This window comes from Dromiciops gliroides, chromosome 2, assembly GCF_019393635.1.
Source record: "Dromiciops gliroides isolate mDroGli1 chromosome 2, mDroGli1.pri, whole genome shotgun sequence".
NCBI lineage: Eukaryota > Metazoa > Chordata > Mammalia > Microbiotheria > Microbiotheriidae > Dromiciops > Dromiciops gliroides.
In genome coordinates, this window is record NC_057862.1 from 155,241,518 (window position 1) to 155,259,564 (window position 18,047).

Below are 18,047 nucleotides of genomic sequence, written 5' to 3' on the forward strand. Positions count from 1 at the left end.
GCTTCAGTTTCCTCATCTGTTAAATGAGCTGGAGAAGGCAATGGCAAACCAGTCTAGTACCTTTGCCAAGAAAACCCCAAATGGGGTCAACAGAGAGTTGGACAGGACTGAATTAACGAGTCACCTGTTCTACCACTTGCAAGGTCACAAAAGACACAGTGCCCAGATGCTCAGACTTCTTCCATGCCACATATGGCAAGACACTTTTACTTCTTGGCAACTAGGTAGTGCTGGAATGGGTATCAGGAAGACCAGAATTCGAATCCTGCCTCAGACATTTTCTAGCTGGGTGACTCTGGGCAAGTCATATATCCTCTCTCAGCCTCAGTTACCTTATCTGTAAATGGGGGATAACAATAGACCCTACTTTCAGAGGGTCATTTAGCAATGAAAACAATGTACGTAAAACAGTTTGCAAGCCACGGTAGGTGTTTGTGTGTATGCATATATACATACACATACACACACACACACACACACACACACATAAAGTTATTATTGCTATTACTTCACACCTTGAGTCCTAGAAGTTCCAGGCCTTTGTCCCAATTCACTTTAATCCTGGTCCAGGAGAATCCCTAAAATTCCCATCTCCTCCCCCTAGAAGCCTTTGTAACTCAGTCCCCCATATGGGTTCCTCTCAACATCCAGGTATACATATACTTTTTTAAAACATTCCCCAGGGGGCAGCTAGGTGGCGCAGTGGATAGAGCACCAGCCCTGGAGTCAGGAGTACCTGAGTTCAAATCCAGCTCAGACACTTGACATTTACTAGCTGTGTGACCCTGGGCAAGTCACTTAACCCCAATTGCCTCACCAAAAAAAAAAAAAAGAAAACATTCCCCAGTGACTCCTGGAAGAGAAGTCACTTTTCTTGATGTGGTTTTATCGGTGGGAAAACTCTAACCACTTTCCTCCCAATCTGTCTTCCTAAGACATGCTTGGGAGGCCTGGGATAGACCCTTCTTTTCTTCCAGTTGAAGGGAGATAGCCTATAGAGAGGGAGAACTGGGCAGAGTCCTCAGATGCCTTGGGCTTAAGAAAGTCTCCCTGAAGAGCTCCAAACCTGCAAAGGTTTCTAAAACGCTGAGCAGGATTATCTGGATAGATTCCTTGCCGGATCACAGCTCCCTGAGAAAATACACATGCTGTAAAGCCCTACACACAAGTACCAGGTATCACCGAGCACTGACAGAGTTCAAAGCCAAGAGTTTGTCGAAAGAACAGCAAAGCTGCTTTTGAGAGTCTTAAACACAAGTCTTCTTCAAACCAAAGCAAAAGTCAGCTCCCTCCCCACCCCCCCAAAGTACTCCAGGTGAGGAAAAGAAGGGCTCAGCTTTTCTAAAGACTTAAAAATATTTTTTTGAACTAGGATAGAGGAGAGATACCACAACTATATATGGGCACTGAGGAAATATACTTAGTGCTGCAACAACTTTTCTTGGGGTTTTTTTGTGCTTTTGGGCAAAAGACAGTAAGATAATCACATGACTCAGTCCTAAATGTCCCCTAGTAAAATGTGGACCCTTGAGTATAAGTATTGTTTCCATTTTTCTCTTTGTATCCTAGTGCATAGCACACAGTAGGGAATTAATGAACATTTAAAGAATTAGACAAGCACCCAACATTACATTTCCTGAGCTTGGGAGAAATTCCCGCCCCCCCCCCCCCCCCCCCCCCCCCCCCCCCCCGCAAAGGAAGAGCAGTTAAGAATTTGTAAAATTCTGGATTCAAAACTCTTTCAAGGCCTTTCTGAAGTCTACCACCAGTGAAGGGATGCCCTCACAAATCTCTGGCTTGTTCAGAGCCCTGAAGCTTCAGTCCATACATCACTTGCCACATCCTATGTGTGGTCCTATAGTATAAACTATTTAATGTAATTAAGTCTTGTTTCCACTACTGCTAGAATGAGCTTAAGGAGACCACTGATTTCCCTTGTATCCCATGCAATAGCACTGCACATGATTGGGTACATATGTAACGATTGGAATAACGCCACCTGCTGGATACTTACTGTAGAGGAGTTCTGCCCATGAAGGGAAGGTCTTTGAGGGCAAGACCAGGAGTCAGGAAGTGACGCGGGCTAGTGGGAGGAGGAAGGAAGAGACTGGCGCTCAGTCTCGCTCTCTTTCCTCTGGACTCTGGCGGAGAGCGGAGCTAGAAATGTGCTCTCTCTTTAATAGATAGGAATCTAGGCCTTTCTCTCTCTCTTTACCAAATTCTTATTCTCCTTAATAAATGCTTAAAAGTCTAACTCTTGCTAAAGCTTATAATTTATTGGCGACCACTCATTAGATATTTTAGACAGACTAGCTAGAATTTTAACCCTTAACAGATGGCTGACCACGAAGAGGAAAGCTAACCCTCAGTCTTCTGATCTGCTGGTTGGGTAAGAAATTTCCCCTCCCTCTCCCTTTAACTGCTAAGTACTGGCGCACTGGCTGTGTTTTCCTTTAAATTTTTTCGAATGGACCTTTTAAACTCCCTAATTATCCTATTTTTGATTTTAGTCTGTTTAACCAGACAAATGGGAGATAAGATCATGTTAATGCTTTGTTTTTGTGGATTTTCTATTTTTCTTTTTATTTTTGTTAAAAGAGCCAGCAACTTACTCACACAAGGAAATATCTCTCCCTCTCCCAACCATGCTTTTTCAGAGAAACCTGAAGAGATTCCTGCAGCTTTTCCCAGTTCTAACACTAATTGTTGCTTTAATTTTGCATGCCTGGAGGCAATGACCCACCCTCTAGAAGCTTTTAATCCCCTAGCACCTGGAGGCAAAGTGGGGGAAGAGGAATCCAGGCCTGAGTTCAAAATCAAGTCTGATTCAAATTGCTCTGGTCCCTCCCCTCCTCTCCAGACCCCACCCTCTACTCCTCCTATGGCCAAGCCCATAGCTTCCCCTGCCTGGGAAGTCCAGAGATCTGGTGCGCATGCTCAACTTTTTCTACCTGCATTTGCAGCTTCAGGCTCAGCCCTTCCCCGGCCTGGCTGTGCTTTTGAGACAATCTTAGAAAGCTCTTTAAATTCCAGATATGCTCGTTTTGTTCATAATTTTGCTAACCTGCTTTTGTCTTTAATTAGTAATCTTATAAAGCATTTGTATGGTGAAAAGGCTGACAGACAATATAGAGGGGTTAAAGAAGAAAAACTTAAACTGAATAAGAATGACAACCATCAACATAGTTCAAGACTCTGCTTCTTTTGCCATGGAAGGGTATATATTTTAGAGAAATGTAGAAGTAAGCAGCAAGGTATTGATGCGAGTGTTGGGGATTTTAGATATCGGAATCAAAAGTGTTCTGAATTCACTCAGAGTATTAATGTCAGTTCAGAGGTTACATAGGATTTCTATGCTATTACACCTACATTTTGAAATTAATGGTATGGGTTTATTTTCATAGAGATTTTCATGCTTTTGAGATCGTGTCTTATACTTAGTTTCTAAAACAAGGAGAATATTTGTAAAAGCTTTTTATAGTCATGCGATCAAGTTTATATTTTGTAATACTCTTATTAATATTAAGTTCATATTCATTTAGATTTCCCTAGTTTGAATTTCATTGTCTTTTATTATTCCACGTGTATTTTCTTCTATTCATTCATCTATCTAATTTTGAAACATGGTTTTGATTTCATAATACAATGTTAATTCTAGGAGTATTGTGCTCCCATATTCTGAGTTGTTTGTTTTTGTTATTTTTTTTCTCAACTGATTATTTGATCAAACTCTTTAAAGCATTTCCCTGGCAAATTGTTTGCCATGGCAAGTGTAAATTGATTCTAGAAGTATTATTTTTGATAAGCATATTCCAAAAAAAAAAAGAGGGGAACATTTGTAAAAGTTGTCTTTGAGATTGTGTTGTGCTTTAACTTTTATTTAAATATGTTCAGATTTTTCAAAAAAGTAATTGTATACTAAGTAAAAAAAAGGGGTATTATTTGAAATTGTTGCATAATTATATATTGTGTTCTGAGTCAAGATGTATTCACATTTTTTGCAATCATTTATTATCCTCAATTTTTAAATCCATATGAGACTTGGATTATGGGAACTTATCATTTAAGACATTAATTGCCTTTATTCTGAGTTATCAGATGCCAGTTGGCCAAGATGCCATCCAATCACAAGAGGAATACATGCAAGAGTAGACACTGAACTGTCACATGAGGGGAGACATGCACGAAGTCAAGGTATGGCCAAGGGAACGGCTTTTGACAAATGTTGAGGTTGGATTCTCTTGGTTTAATATTTTATTTTATTTTTCCCCACAATATTGTACAGATGGCTGGAAGTATTGATCCCACCCATCTCACTTCTACACCTGGCTTCTATGCTCCCTCCTATATGCCCTGATGCCATGGACCATCTCAATCCCATGCATCTGATTAAGTCTGACTCAGTTTCCTCCAATATGTTCGGTGGCATGGACGTATATTCCATCCACCTATTTTAAGCCTGGCATACTGTATGGGCAGTACATATTGCTCAAGTGTGGGAATGCTCATATCCTATCATTTCTCTGTTCTTTTATGGTAACCCCCATAATTATCTCAGGTGTCATGATAAATACAGTGTTGAATTTGGCCTTGACACCTGTTACCAATTATATTAGATTTTTTAATTTCTCATAATGGCATGAGGATAATTAGGCAGATGATGCAAAAAGTGATGAAACAAAGATAAAAAATTATTTTTAATAATTAATATCGCAGCAATTGTCTTCTCAATTACCCTCCATAAGGGGGGGACTATAGTAATATTATAATTTTAAAGAATGGTTCAATTTTTGTTTTATTATATGTTTCATGTGTAACAACTAAGATTCTGAATTCCCTTAGACATGTTTTTGAGAACTTTCATTGTTTGATTTGATTATTGACAAAGCTATTTTAAAGTTGTGTTAAGCTCAATTTTGTAGGAAATTTTCCTGGCTGATTACCAGCATCCACACATCAACCCCTGAAAAGACTTCCATTCCACGACTACACCTAGAGGACATCTGAGAAAAGACTTTCAGAGACTTTAAATGAACAGTTTTGATTTGTTCTTTTTGTTGGTTTTTTTTTCTCTTTCTGTTATAATATACACCATCTGTAACATGTATTCTCTGCAGAGGCCCTCCCTTTGCAAGACTAATGTCAAAGCGTCGGTTCATGAGGACAAAAAAAAATTGCCCCTCTGGACAAAACTTTCCTCTCTTCCTTTTCTATATTGTTGTTCACATATTATTAGTTAGCAATAGTTATCATATTGTTTTTACTGTTCCGTCAAGGAAACATTTTGTTTCTTGAGGAACAACAGGGGGGACTGTAACGATTGGAATAACGCCACCTGCTGGATACTTACTGTAGAGGAGTTCTGCCCATGAAGGGAAGGTCTTTGAGGGCAAGACCAGGAGTCAGGAAGTGACGCGGGCTAGTGGGAGGAGGAAGGAAGAGACTGGCGCTCAGTCTCGCTCTCTTTCCTCTGGACTCTGGCGGAGAGCGGAGCTAGAAATGTGCTCTCTCTTTAATAGATAGGAATCTAGGCCTTTCTCTCTCTCTTTACCAAATTCTTATTCTCCTTAATAAATGCTTAAAAGTCTAACTCTTGCTAAAGCTTATAATTTATTGGCGACCACTCATTAGATATTTTAGACAGACTAGCTAGAATTTTAACCCTTAACACATAAAAGGTATGAAAAGGGTATTTTAAACAAAGACCAAAGAATCCCCCAAGAAACTGACTCCTGTCTGTCTACAAAAATATCTACCTGAGGACAGCTAGGTGGCACAGTGGATAAAGCAGCAGTCCTGGATTCAGGACCTGAATTCAAATCCAGCTTCAGACACTTGACACTTACTAGCTGTGTGACCCTGGGCAAGTCACTTAACCCTCATTGCCCCCGCTTAAAAAATAAATAAATAAAAGGATAAGAAGAAAATAATTATTTCCTACTCTTCAGGTTCTGGGCACAAAAATGAGAGCAGGGGTGATTCGGGCTGCTCTGGAAAGGAGACAAAATCTAAAATTGGAACCAGCAAGATCAAGAACCCACTTTTCAACTGGACTTCTACTAAGTGTGCAATGAACCCCATTATGAGCCATTACTCACATTGGAGAACAGTTGAGCTTTAGGGTCTTTGCCTCAGCAGGGCAAAGATTTTAAAAGCTAGAAACTGGGTCCTAGTTATCCTTCAGTGAGAAGAAAGAATGAATTCTGGGTGGAGGAGAGTCAGGAAAACTTGAGAAGTGATCCTGGCTCTGCTACTGACCACTGTGTGCAAATCACTTTACCTCTCTGAAGGAGAGGGGAAGAGGGAGGGATTTGAACCAAATCTCTAAGGACACTTCTTCCTCTAAAACTTTCAGGATCTCTAAGATGGGGGCAGCTAGGTGGCACAGCAGATAAAGCATGGGTCCTTGATTCAGGAGGTCCTGAGCTGAATTCCAACCTCAAACATTTGACACTTACTAGCTGGGTGACCTTGGGCAAGTTACTTAACACTCATTGTCCACAAAAAAAAAAAAAAAAAGAGAAAAGAAAAGAAAGGATCTCTAAGGTGGCCCAGAACAGCTGGAGCTGTGCCGGGCCCAACAAATATGAACTGAACTGCAGGGCGATAACCACATGGAAGGGTCTTCCAGAGGAAATTCTGTAGGAAAAGGAATGAAATCAAATGAGGGATAACAATAGCTCATAATTATATGATGCTTTAAGGTTTACCAAATGCTTCCCCCACAATCCTGTGAGGTGGCAAGCATCGTTTATTCCCATTTTACAAATGAGGAAACAGACTCAGAAGCTTGCCCATGGGCACAGAGCTAGAAAGTGTTCTAATTCTGAGTCTGCCACTTCCTGGATGCCAATATAGTGCTTTTTCTCCCATGTCAATACTGTCCAGGAGAAGAGAGGTCCCGGAATGACAGGATTTCTGAGCTGGAAGGGGAACTCAGAGATCACCAAGCCTAAATCATTCATCTTCTTCCAAAAGCATTTATTACATTTTCATCAGGCAATTTTGCCTTAGCTGAGAGCTGGGCATACAGACATACTCAGTGAGACTTGGAGCGATTTGTCCAAACCTAAAGTTTGTAAAGTCAGCAAGGATAAGCAAGCAAATTCTGAAAATTCAGTCCCAGCTCCCAAGAGATTTAGCATTTATTATGGATGGTGTCTTTAAGGTCCCACTCCTACCCAATAACCACAAGGCATGGATGGGCCAGCCTAATCTTAGTTTCCCCCAACAGGCACTCGGTCCAGATAGCATTCCAGATCAATGACACAGTTTATCCTCTGGGGCCATACATGCAAAATGCATGCTTTCCCTTCCTCCCCACCTGCCCACAAATATATATATAACATATATAATACACATACACATACACACACATCCCTCCTCTGAAAAGCCTATCTCCACTAAAAAAAAAAAAAAAGACCAAAAAATGAAAAATGGAAGAGGAAGAGGAAGGGGGAGGACATGAGAAGAAACAATCTTGGATGTAAGTCACTGGAAGCATTTGTTGAAAACAAGCTATTGTCCCTTTAAGCATATGAAAACAAGGCCCTTGAGTTGGCAGTTCTCACTGCGGTACACAATTATGGGTACTTTCAGCTGTCTAGCACTCTTTCAAGAGCTCTCTTAAACCAGACTGTCAATGGCATGTTGAAAGCTATTCTGCTGGCTGCTATCATTAATAGCAAAGTGGAGAGCTATACTGATGAGAATTAAATATGAGGGAGGGGGGTGGGTCACAACCAGTCATTACAGAATTACCAGTATCAGAAAGGAGACACAATACCACACTTTGGGGAATAAAGTCCCAACTAGTATATTAAGTCCTGGGGAGCTGGGACTTCCACCAGCCTGCTGCCAACTCAGATGACAGGGAAAGAAAAGAATTTCGACCCCAATAAGGCTTCAGTAGATGGAGTGAGGCCAGACCTGGATGGTTGGATCACCTGGATTCAATTCTCTCATTTGCGGATGTGACTCTGACAAGGTGGGAGCTTGGCCCAAGGGCACAGTTAGTAGATTCTCAGATCAGAGCTAGAACCTAGCCTGCCCTCTTCACTATGTCACTGGACCATAATTGGACAATTATCAAATACCTAACATGTCCCTCGCCCTATACAAGATACTATGAAAAATGTCCTGACCCTAAAGTTTATGACTTAATTGGAAAGACAGGCCTAAAATACATAAATCAGAAGGATTATAAAAGAATATACTTGAACTCCAACTGTGTTTAAAAAAACAAGACAAAGGGGCAGCTAGGTGACGCAGTGGATAGAGCACCAGCCCTGGAGTCAGGAGTACCTGAGTTCAAATCCGGCCTCAGACACTTAACACTTACTAGCTGTGTGACCCTGGGCAAGTCACTTAACCCCAAATGCCTCACACACACACAAAAAAACAAGACAAAATAAACAAACAAACAAACACCCTGGGTTACTAAGGAAGGCAAAGATTTTAGAGTTTGGCCTGACTCACTCAAATACTTGTACTTATTTAATCTTTGCAGACAACCTTAAGTGTATTTTTTCAAACTATCTTGGACTCAAATCATATTACCCAAGGTTCTCCTCATCCCCCTCAAAAACAAACAAACCAATCAACAAAGCCTTCTCCAAATTGGATAACCAGAATTAACTCACTCTAAACATATCAACTATTTATCCATCATCTATTTGAGGCATCCAAAGAGTATCAATAATGTTTGTTGTTGTTGATGCTTCCTGTCCCTTCCTAACTCCATTTTGGGGGGTTTTCTTGACAAAGATACTGCAGTGGTCTCCCATTCCCTTCTCCAGATCATTTTACAGACCTGGAAACTGGGGCAAATAGGTTAGAGTAAATTTCCCAGGAAGTGCCTGAGGCCAGATTTGAACTCAGGAAGATGAGTCTTTTTTACATCAAGCCTGGCACTCTATCCCACTGCACCACCTACCTGTCCCTCAACATATATATCCTACATTCAGGGTCATAGGGCTCATGTAAAGTATCTCCCAGGAAATCCCTATGGTCCCTTTTCCAGCACCTGAATGGCAAAATATTGAACCACAGAATTCTGGGGGTAGAAGCTTCAATCTACGGTACATTTCACTTGAAAAGAACTGAAACCTAGATCCAGTTAAGTGACTTGTCACATAGCTAGCTAGCCAATGGCAGCAAGGTGCAGGACTAGAATCCAAGTCTCTATCCTCCCAGGCCCCAGACAACCTGATGTGCTAAAACTTTATCCCCTTCCCAGGGGAAGTTTACAAGCTATCTTCACTCTCTGCAGGAAATCTACCTAGGATAACTAGTTAGATACATGGAGATTACTTTTAATGCACTTTTAATCATTAGTTGTACAAATATTTGAATCTAACTAGCAATTCAAAACATGATGAGTGCAAAGAGGGCAAGCTGACACAGTTATAAAACTTTAAATGAGGTACTCAGCACTTCTGCATGCTAAGTTGATAGCCTCAACTCCTTTAGATATTAATATAAAAAGCCTGTGGCAGTCTAAATACTTGGCTTGCTAACAGCCAAGGAGTGAGTCTTCGATCTTTTTCTTCTGTCTCACTAAAAAGCCCTTTTACTGAAGTCTGGTGGTTTATGGAAGAACAACATTTTCCTCTGAGCACATAATGTTGCTTTGAAACCAAAATGCCTTAAATCTCACTCTTAAAAATGACTCAAATAATGAAGTTGGATTTGTGATGTCCTCAATGACAGCATATCCCCAATGAGAGCAGATCAGTCTTTCCATGCCTACCCATCCTGTAAGACTCATTTGTCTAGATCCTCAAATAACTTTTGCCAAGGGGGTGGGGGAAAGGGTGTCCATCCAAAGTGCTTAAAGCTTTCCTTCAATTTTCCTGATGTGAGAATACCAATGAAGCATGAATTGTCCCTAGGTTGTTCCATGAACCCCCCACCCCCACAAACACCCCCAAAAAACTACAACTAAATAAAGGATGAGTGATAACAATTGACCAAATTCAATACCCTGAAGTATCAGTAACCCAAAATATGATCATTATCATCACCATTGTCCATTTAAGGAGGAAAAGTTCATCAGCTTTCTGGGATTTGTCCCTCAATTAGCTTTGTTATTTCTGGATGCTACTGGAAAACAACAGGGAACAAGAAAGATGGGAACTGGTAAGCTCTCAGCTCTCCTGAATCATCTTTGACATTCTGCCTGAAGGCTGGGGGTTGGACCAGATGACCTCCTGAAATCCTGGCAAGGGCAGCAGGGCTAGGCCAGCCCTCCAGATTTTGTAATTTACACTTTGACATAATTAGGGAGGGAGGCAGAAGAGTGGGAGGGGAAAACCATTTATTAACCTCCAAATAATCTGAAGATTAGGAGAGAGGAGGAGAGACAGAGACAGAGAGACACAGAAGAAACAACCAAATCCACATGGAAGCTTGTAAATAAAACCAAAATAGACTGAGCTCACATCATTGGCTGCCCGTGTCAATCCTTTAGGGCCCATCCAGCCAAACGTGTGTTTCCTACCTAATTGGCATTTCCCAAGGAAACATGAATGAGCATCCTTTTTTTTTTTTTGTCCAATTTGAAAAAGAATCTAGTTGTGGTGGGGGGGAGGGAGGGCATAGGCTCTGTGGATTGAAGATCTCAACACTTGCAGAAGGTGCTATGTAGATAATGTATTATATAAATGTACAAGACAACCCCCCTCCCACCCCTCTACTTAAAGAAGTACCCAGCCAGTTTGTTCCAGGCAGATGTAATCACACGAACAGTCAAGTCTAGAGGGCAGGACACTGCATGAATAATTCAGGCACTCCAGTCACTTGATTGTGTGTGCAGATAAAACACCAGTCAACCGCTAAACAGGTCAGCTGATAAACTTGTTTGCTCAGGCCTAACCACCATCCACTGAATGCACCCAGTACCCACACTACAATTAGTGGCAGGATTTATTTTGCAGAGCTCTCACAAGCCAGGGGAGTGACAAGCCCTATTAGCTTATGGTTGCATTTATCATCACAGTGTTTCCTCACCTCCTTATGCCTTTGTTCTTGCATTGCCACAGGGCTATTTCACCCAACTTAGAGATTTGCAAGTTAAAGCTACAAGAAGTCTAAGAAACAGAAAATACTCATCCCTGATGGATTCTGCAAAACCCAGGAGCCAGTTCCGGTGGAGATGGGGAGAGAGAACTTCACTGGGGCAATGACTCACAGGTAGAGTGAATTCCCAGATCAACCAGAAAAATTTGGAGAAGGCTCTTTTAACCGAGAGGCTCTTTTTCTCAAAACCATTGCAGGCCAAATGTGTTAAGATTTTGAACTAGCATTTTTCTGGACCTGGGATTGTTACAGAAGTGATCACTATGTAGACATTATACACCAAGCAAAGCAGGATTCATTAGGCCAAAGGGCCATCTTTTTTTATCCACTCCTACTGGGACCACAGGAGCCCAACACAAAGCAGAACTCAACATGCAACAACATATAACGCCTTAATTATAAGGCTCTTAGGATAACTGCTGCTATAAATTTTAAACTTGGGTGCAATTACCCTCTTTAAACACACCCAAGAAACTCAGCTCTTGGGGAAAAGGGTGTGAAGGGAGACAAGGAGTCACGACGATAGGACTTCAGTTTCCCTTAGGCCTGGGCCTTTGCTTCCCCACCCCCACTTCCACTAACACACTCAGGCATTTTTATTGCACCAGCATCTAGTCCAATCTTACCATTTTACAGATGAAGTCTAGAGGTGAATTTGCCCAGTCACATTAAGTAGCAGAGCTGGAACCGAACCAAGTCCAGCCCTCTTTGTTATACCACACTCCCACAAATGTTTCCCACATTATTCCCACAAATGTTAAACTTTTTCAAATAATCCCATTACAAAGCTGTATGGTTGGTTTTAACCTTCCTATCTAGAAGCAGCATCCTAAAAGGGCTCATTAAAATGTTACGCTAGTCTTAAACTTCACTGCCTACAGCCTTCTGGTTAGAATCACCAAAGGAGTCTCTACCAAACTACTCAACTGCAACCTTTTAGGATTTTACAGGCATATACATGACATAGGGGCAGCCAGGTAGCAACAATGAAGAGAGCTGAGCCTGGAATCAGGAAGACTCGTCTTCCTGAGTTCAAATCTGGCCTCTGACATCTACTAGCTGTGTGAACCCGGACAACTCACTTGACCCTATTTGCCTCAGTTTCCTCATCTGTAAAATGAGCTGGAGAAGGTAATGGCAAACCACTCCACTATCTTCACCAAGAAAACCGCAAAAGTTAGTCAGAAAGAGTTGGAACGAACTGAAACAACTCAACAACAACAAAATACCAGGCCATCCACTTGGGAACCATTAAAGAGGTATCTAGATGTGGTAGAAAGGACAATGGTGCACTTAGAATTACAGGAACCCTGGTGTCTTCTCAAATAGAAGGGGTTAGACTAGCTGACCTTAAGGTCCCTCCCAACTCCAACATTCCAAGACTCCCTATTATCCTCCTACCTGTGACACCTTGCATAACCCGAACAGAATTTAAACCTCATAGCCAAGTTAAATTTCTAGTAGAAAGTCCACTCTAGCAGAGTTGCCAAAAGTCAGTATTAGCCAACAACTTTAGAACACCAATTGTGAAAGAGACCAACCAGCCTTCATTATCAGTATGGGCTCAGTCAATGCAAATCATTCCAGAGGCCAAATTACTGGCAGCCTCTTTCCTCCAAATATAAATATACCAATGGCCTCACCCTTTACCCCTCCCAGGGACAGTGCCAGATTACAGATATGCACTGAGATAATGGATATTAGTATTTGTTCAGTTTGAGGGGTATAGTAGTTAGAACAGGGACCAAGTAAGATGGTTTACATATCCATTAAACCATGTCCCTACTAGGGACACTGGTTTAACTTCGGAATTCCAAAGTGAAGCACAACCCTAATGGAGTTTCTCCCTTAATTCTGAATGAGGAGTGCTTTTAGAAGTAGTAAGTAGTTAGGGTAAATAACCAGGCTTAATCTCAGTGGCTTCATTCCTGTAAATTTTACACTCCTGTGCCTGGGGCCTTTAGGCCCCTTCCAGTTATCTTATCAAGGTAGAACATCACTTTCCCTCCCCCCCCCCCCCACCAAACCCTCCAGCACTTCCTTTAGAGAATTTTACATAAAAGCAGATAAAAAGTTGCAAGCCACCCCACACACACACTTTCAAGATGTAAAGGAGATAGACCTAAGGAGTGCCTCCATCTTGTGTACAATTCCTCAATTAGGTATGGCCTAAATGTTAAATCAGATGCCTCGGACGATTAGGTAGCATTCTCTGTAATGAATTAGAGAAACCCAACTCAGCAGTTTAAGAAAACTAGGTGGCCTACAGTCACCACTTCAAGCAGTAGTTGGAGTTTCGTGTCCTCCTAGATGGGAGGGGGGGGGTGTTGCTGAGGGAGCTAGCTAACCTCACTTCCCAAACTGGAGGTTAACTCAGGAAATTCCACAGACACTGCAATTCAACCAAGTTTCTCTCTTTTAATGTATTCTTTTCACAGATTGGGAACAATCACTTACCTGTTTGTGCATTTCAATGTTCAGACCATAGGACATTTCATAGTACTGTTTAAAAAAAAAAAGCGAAGTGTTCCCATTAATGATGAACCACACAGAAATCTATTCATTCTTCAAATGCTGCTAGTGACGAGGAAGGTTTTGGGCCAAACTGTACTTATGATAGGTTTGCCAAGGAAGTTTTAAATCAAAACCAATAGCCCAGCCTTAGAGGCCCCAGAAGCCAACAATGAACAAGTGTTTCTCCTACCACTAAATGGAACATATATATAGTAAGAATAGCGATCACCCTCCCTTCAAGCAGTAGTACATGTGCCACATATCCTGTTGATACAAGGTTCGAGGTCAACAGAGAATATTATGTACACTGGGACACTGCTACCTCTTTTCCTCTAAGAATTATTTATTTAGCACAGTGTCAAAGGCCTCTTATGTGGAAAGCAGTGTGGGGGAGAAGAGCTTAAGTGCCTTCTATGGTCACTTACAAACTGAAGACTAGACTTGCTGTGATAATTTCAGAGATATTAAAAGAAGAAACATTCCACCTACTGCCCCCGAAAGAAGATTGGGTGAAAAAAGATTTCTCAAGTTTTGTTTTGGCTTGGTTTTTGTGGGGAGGACAGGGGCTGACAGTGGGGATGTAATAAGTATGGCTATCTACAAAAGCAGTTCATTCCTCTTTAAAAGGGGGCTGCTGAGGGAAGGAGGTCAGAATGGTTTATAAGGGCTTTGAAGGCCAGACCCGACCCTGAAGGCCAGACCCCCTCCCCTGGCTTTACCAAAAGAGCAGTAAAGTTACCGAACAGATTCCAAAGTTCGGACTTTACCCAACACAAAGGCAGACTGACCCTGGATATAATACTGGATTGGGTCAACCAACCACTGGAGAACATCTGGGAAGTGTCCAAAGTAAAAATAAAAACAAAACCAAAAAGACACTAGAGAGAGGTCCAGTTTGTGGGGCAAGTTCTCCTTTTGATTCTAGCCTCAACAACTGGGAGCTAAAGTGTTTCCTTTATTAAAGCAGCATTCCCCCTTTAATGTAGACAGAGGGATTTTGCTGCAGAGGATCCTAGACAGAACCCAGGAACCCTGGGGTGACAAGGATAAAAGGGGCAAAGAATCAAATCGGAGACAGAAGGTTTGTTCTCAGTTCTTTGCCAAATGCCCACCTTCCTCTCCTCCTCCTCCTCCACACACACACACACACACACACACACACACACACACACACACACACACCGTTTTCCTCTACACAGTCCCTAGCTAGGTTCCATGTTTGGGCTCCAGTCTGACTTCACCTCTGATGTCCACCCCACACCACCCCCACTTACTCCTTCGCCCCCTCCCCTAAACTCTCTCACTTCCAACTCCTGGGCCATTCGGTAAAGCAGCTCTTACCATAACATAATGGCGCTGCATTTCAGTCTTCTCGTTCGCCAGCTTGTCGTACTCCACTTTGAGACTATAAAGACCAAAACCAGATAATTTTCAGAACCTACCCACAGCCATAGAGTATTTTAGGGGGGTGGGGTTGGGGAGTAGAAAGGATTCTAGTAAATGTGCAAGGCGAGAAAGAGGACTTTCCAAGTCACTTTTCTACCTGCCCAGGACCCTGTCCAATTTCCAGTTTGCATCTGAGATGCAACTCATCGACATCCGACATCCGTCCCCCCGTCCCCCCTTGCAGGGGGCAAGGAGGAAGAACGAGAGAAACCTGCCCCTCCACTCAACCCTGCCAAAGAAACTGGAATATTCTCAGAAGGGTCAACTTTCTCAGAGACTTAGGGCTGAGGGAGGTCTGTCAGTAAAGAAAGTGGTGCTGAAGAATCCTAAAATCAAAACCTGGTAATGAAGCAGGGATTGATCTTCACCCTTGAACCCCCTTTAAAAATTACCCCAAACTCCTCTGGGAATAAGAGGATGGTATTGAAGGTAGAGAGTGGGTCCTCCGGGTGACAAACAGTTAAAATGGGGCTGCTCGGAAACGGGAAATGAAAAATTGCACCCCAAGTCTCTTCTCCGCGGGGACTTCTGAACCCCTAGGTAACAGGGAAAGAGTGTGTGGAGGGACCCTAGGGACCTACCTAGCTCCCAGACTCCACCTCGGACCTTACCTGTGATATTGAGCTTGTAAGAACTGGAATTCGTCTTTGATTCGATCACAGGATTCGGCCACAGTAAATTTAAATCCCGGCTGCCCGGGTTGATGGGGAGCCTAAAGTCAGGGGAAGACAGACGTAGCGAGAGGGGAGTAAAGAGATCAGCGAAGAGATCCGCACAGGCAAAGCAGCCACCATCTGCCCCCTAGTCCTGCCTCCCTTGATTACTTAGCCTTGGAGATTCCCGACCTCTTACCCTCCATCCGCGCGGCTGCTCCGGTCTACACAACCCTCCAAACCAGATCCTCCCCTCAGCTCCAAGTTTCTTAGCTACCGTGAGAAGAGGCGCCCCAAGCACTACCCCCCATTAGAGGGCTTCCATCCCGGCAGCATCCCAAGGAGGGAATGGGAGGGGGATGACACTGTTTGTTTAGATGCAGAGGCAGGGGCGAGTGGGGGGCAGAAGGCGTGTATGTGTGAAAGCACTTCATCCTACACCAGCCGCACCAAAGCGCACCAGAAGGCTTTAAACCATCTCGGTCCGCCAGTCCGCCAGCCCTCCCCCGCCCTCCCCCCCCCCCTTTCCTCCCTCTTTGTGTTAGAGCGCGCACACACACAGACACACACAGACACACAGACACACGCGCGCACACACAAACCATAAAGGTAACAAGCAAAATGGAGGTGCAAGATAAACAGCTTCATTTACCCTCCAATGATAGATGATTAAATAAATCGAGTTACAATTACTCACCGGATGTCTGCCTTGCGGATACATCGCAGGGAGGGGTCGTGATTCTGCGAGAGTAGGTTGAAGCACAGAGACCTGAACCCGGGGAGGTGAGGGAGAGGGGGGGGCGGGGAGAGCCGGACCAGGGGGCGGCAGGGAAATTGAGTGGTTTCCCCCGCCCCCCCCCACCCCACTCTCGGAACAATATCCCAGGCTCGGGAACCAGACACAAGTACAAACAAAGAGCCAAGGAAAAATTAAGGGGAAAAAAAGTCCTTCCAGAAAGCGAATGGGGAGGCCGAGGCCGAGCTTGCTGGGGGTGGGGAAAGGGGGTCTCCTTGTCTTTGTCTTGCTAGGGCTCCGCCGCCAGCAGCCGGCCGGTTTCCCTCGAGTGCGAAGAGGGAGTCAGACTCCGGGGGTTCGTAGACATCCTTGTCCTCCCCGCGGATTCACCGGGGGAGGGTGCGGTGTCCTGCGTTGGAGTCCCAAGACCCGTGGATGCTGCTACTACTGACCTCCTCTACCCCCTCCTCCGAATCACCGCCGCCGGGCTGGGAGGGGGCCACTACCAGACAGCTCCACCAACCGGAGCGCTCACAAGATCCCCAACGTATCCGGGGCTCTGGGCTAGCTCCGAAGAAAGCCCTCCCGGAGGAAGAAAGGATGAATTAAGAACGACCAAGGTGGCGAGTTGAGGCGGTGAGAGTGCCGAGGAGTGAGGACAGGAGAGCTCAGTTCAGGCCGTTTGACCACCCCCCCCCAACCCCCCTCGGAGAACCCAGCTGCTCCTCCGCGGTGGCTGTGGCTTCAATTCCCTTCCCGGAGCTGGAGAAAAGCCGCTTCTAAGTAGATTCGATTCAACTGCTTGGCATCCTAACTCCACCAGGCGCAGGAAGGAACTAACCAGGGTCCACTCCGGGGAGAAATTCTCTCTCCTCAAAGCCAGAGAATGGCAAATCCCGAAGACAAGAAAGCCCTCTTGCTGCTGCCTCGGAAGACGGGCAAAGGGGAGACGCTCAAGAGGAAAAGACCCAGCAAGACAAGAGAGCTCTGTGGCTTTCCACTCGGCCCCTCTCCTTTCCTCTTTCCTCTACTAACCCCCAAAACACACACTCACACACACGTACATACGCTCACACCAAAAAAAAAAAAAAAAAGTGCCCCGGACCTTGCGGATACCACACACAGACAGAGGCTAGGGGGACAAGCACGAGGTCTGAACTGCCGCGAGAGCAGTTCCAAATAGGGACTGAAAAGTAACAAAATAATGTGGCAGCTTTGCCCGGCCTTGGCCAATGGGAGCGCGGAACCCCCACGTGGGGCGGCCGAACTCGGCCTGCGAATGGGTGCTTGCAGGGGCGACGTCACAATGCCCTCTTGTGTCTAAAACTATGCACGAAAAGTAGCAATCAGCCTCTACCCGCTGGTGACTTTCGCATGGGAGTGAAAAACAGCGCTCCTCAGATCAAGAATTAACCGAAAGACATATAATAAATAGATATATATTATGGTCCTGGGCTGCTAGGGTGTTTTTCCCCTCCTCTTTTTTTCCCACGTTCCACTAGCAAATAATTATTTGGCGGGAGGGAGAAGGAAGAGAAATAACAAAAGAAAAAAAAAGGCATCTTCTCTACAATTCTAAAAAAACCTGTGGCTTGTAATAATGTATCAGTTTATTCTGC

At 43.8% G+C, this 18,047-nt stretch overlaps 1 protein-coding gene across 9 annotated transcripts in view; it reads right to left on the minus strand.

Moving 5' to 3' along the window:
* The window catches only part of TLE3 (TLE family member 3, transcriptional corepressor), a 66,239-nt gene extending 48,644 nt beyond the window's left edge, over window positions 1-17,595 (minus strand). For all 9 annotated transcript variants that reach the window (XM_043985149.1, XM_043985145.1, XM_043985146.1 and 6 more), the window contains exons 1-4: window positions 16,390-17,595; window positions 15,651-15,751; window positions 14,935-14,998; window positions 13,537-13,581 (exon numbers count right to left, since the gene is read on the minus strand). In XM_043985149.1, coding sequence (XP_043841084.1) covers window positions 13,537-13,581; window positions 14,935-14,998; window positions 15,651-15,751; window positions 16,390-16,413 — 234 coding nt within the window. In that variant the 5' untranslated portion in view covers window positions 16,414-17,595. The remainder of the gene's footprint in view (window positions 1-13,536; window positions 13,582-14,934; window positions 14,999-15,650; window positions 15,752-16,389) is intronic.
* Window positions 17,596-18,047: the final 452 nt, after the last annotated feature.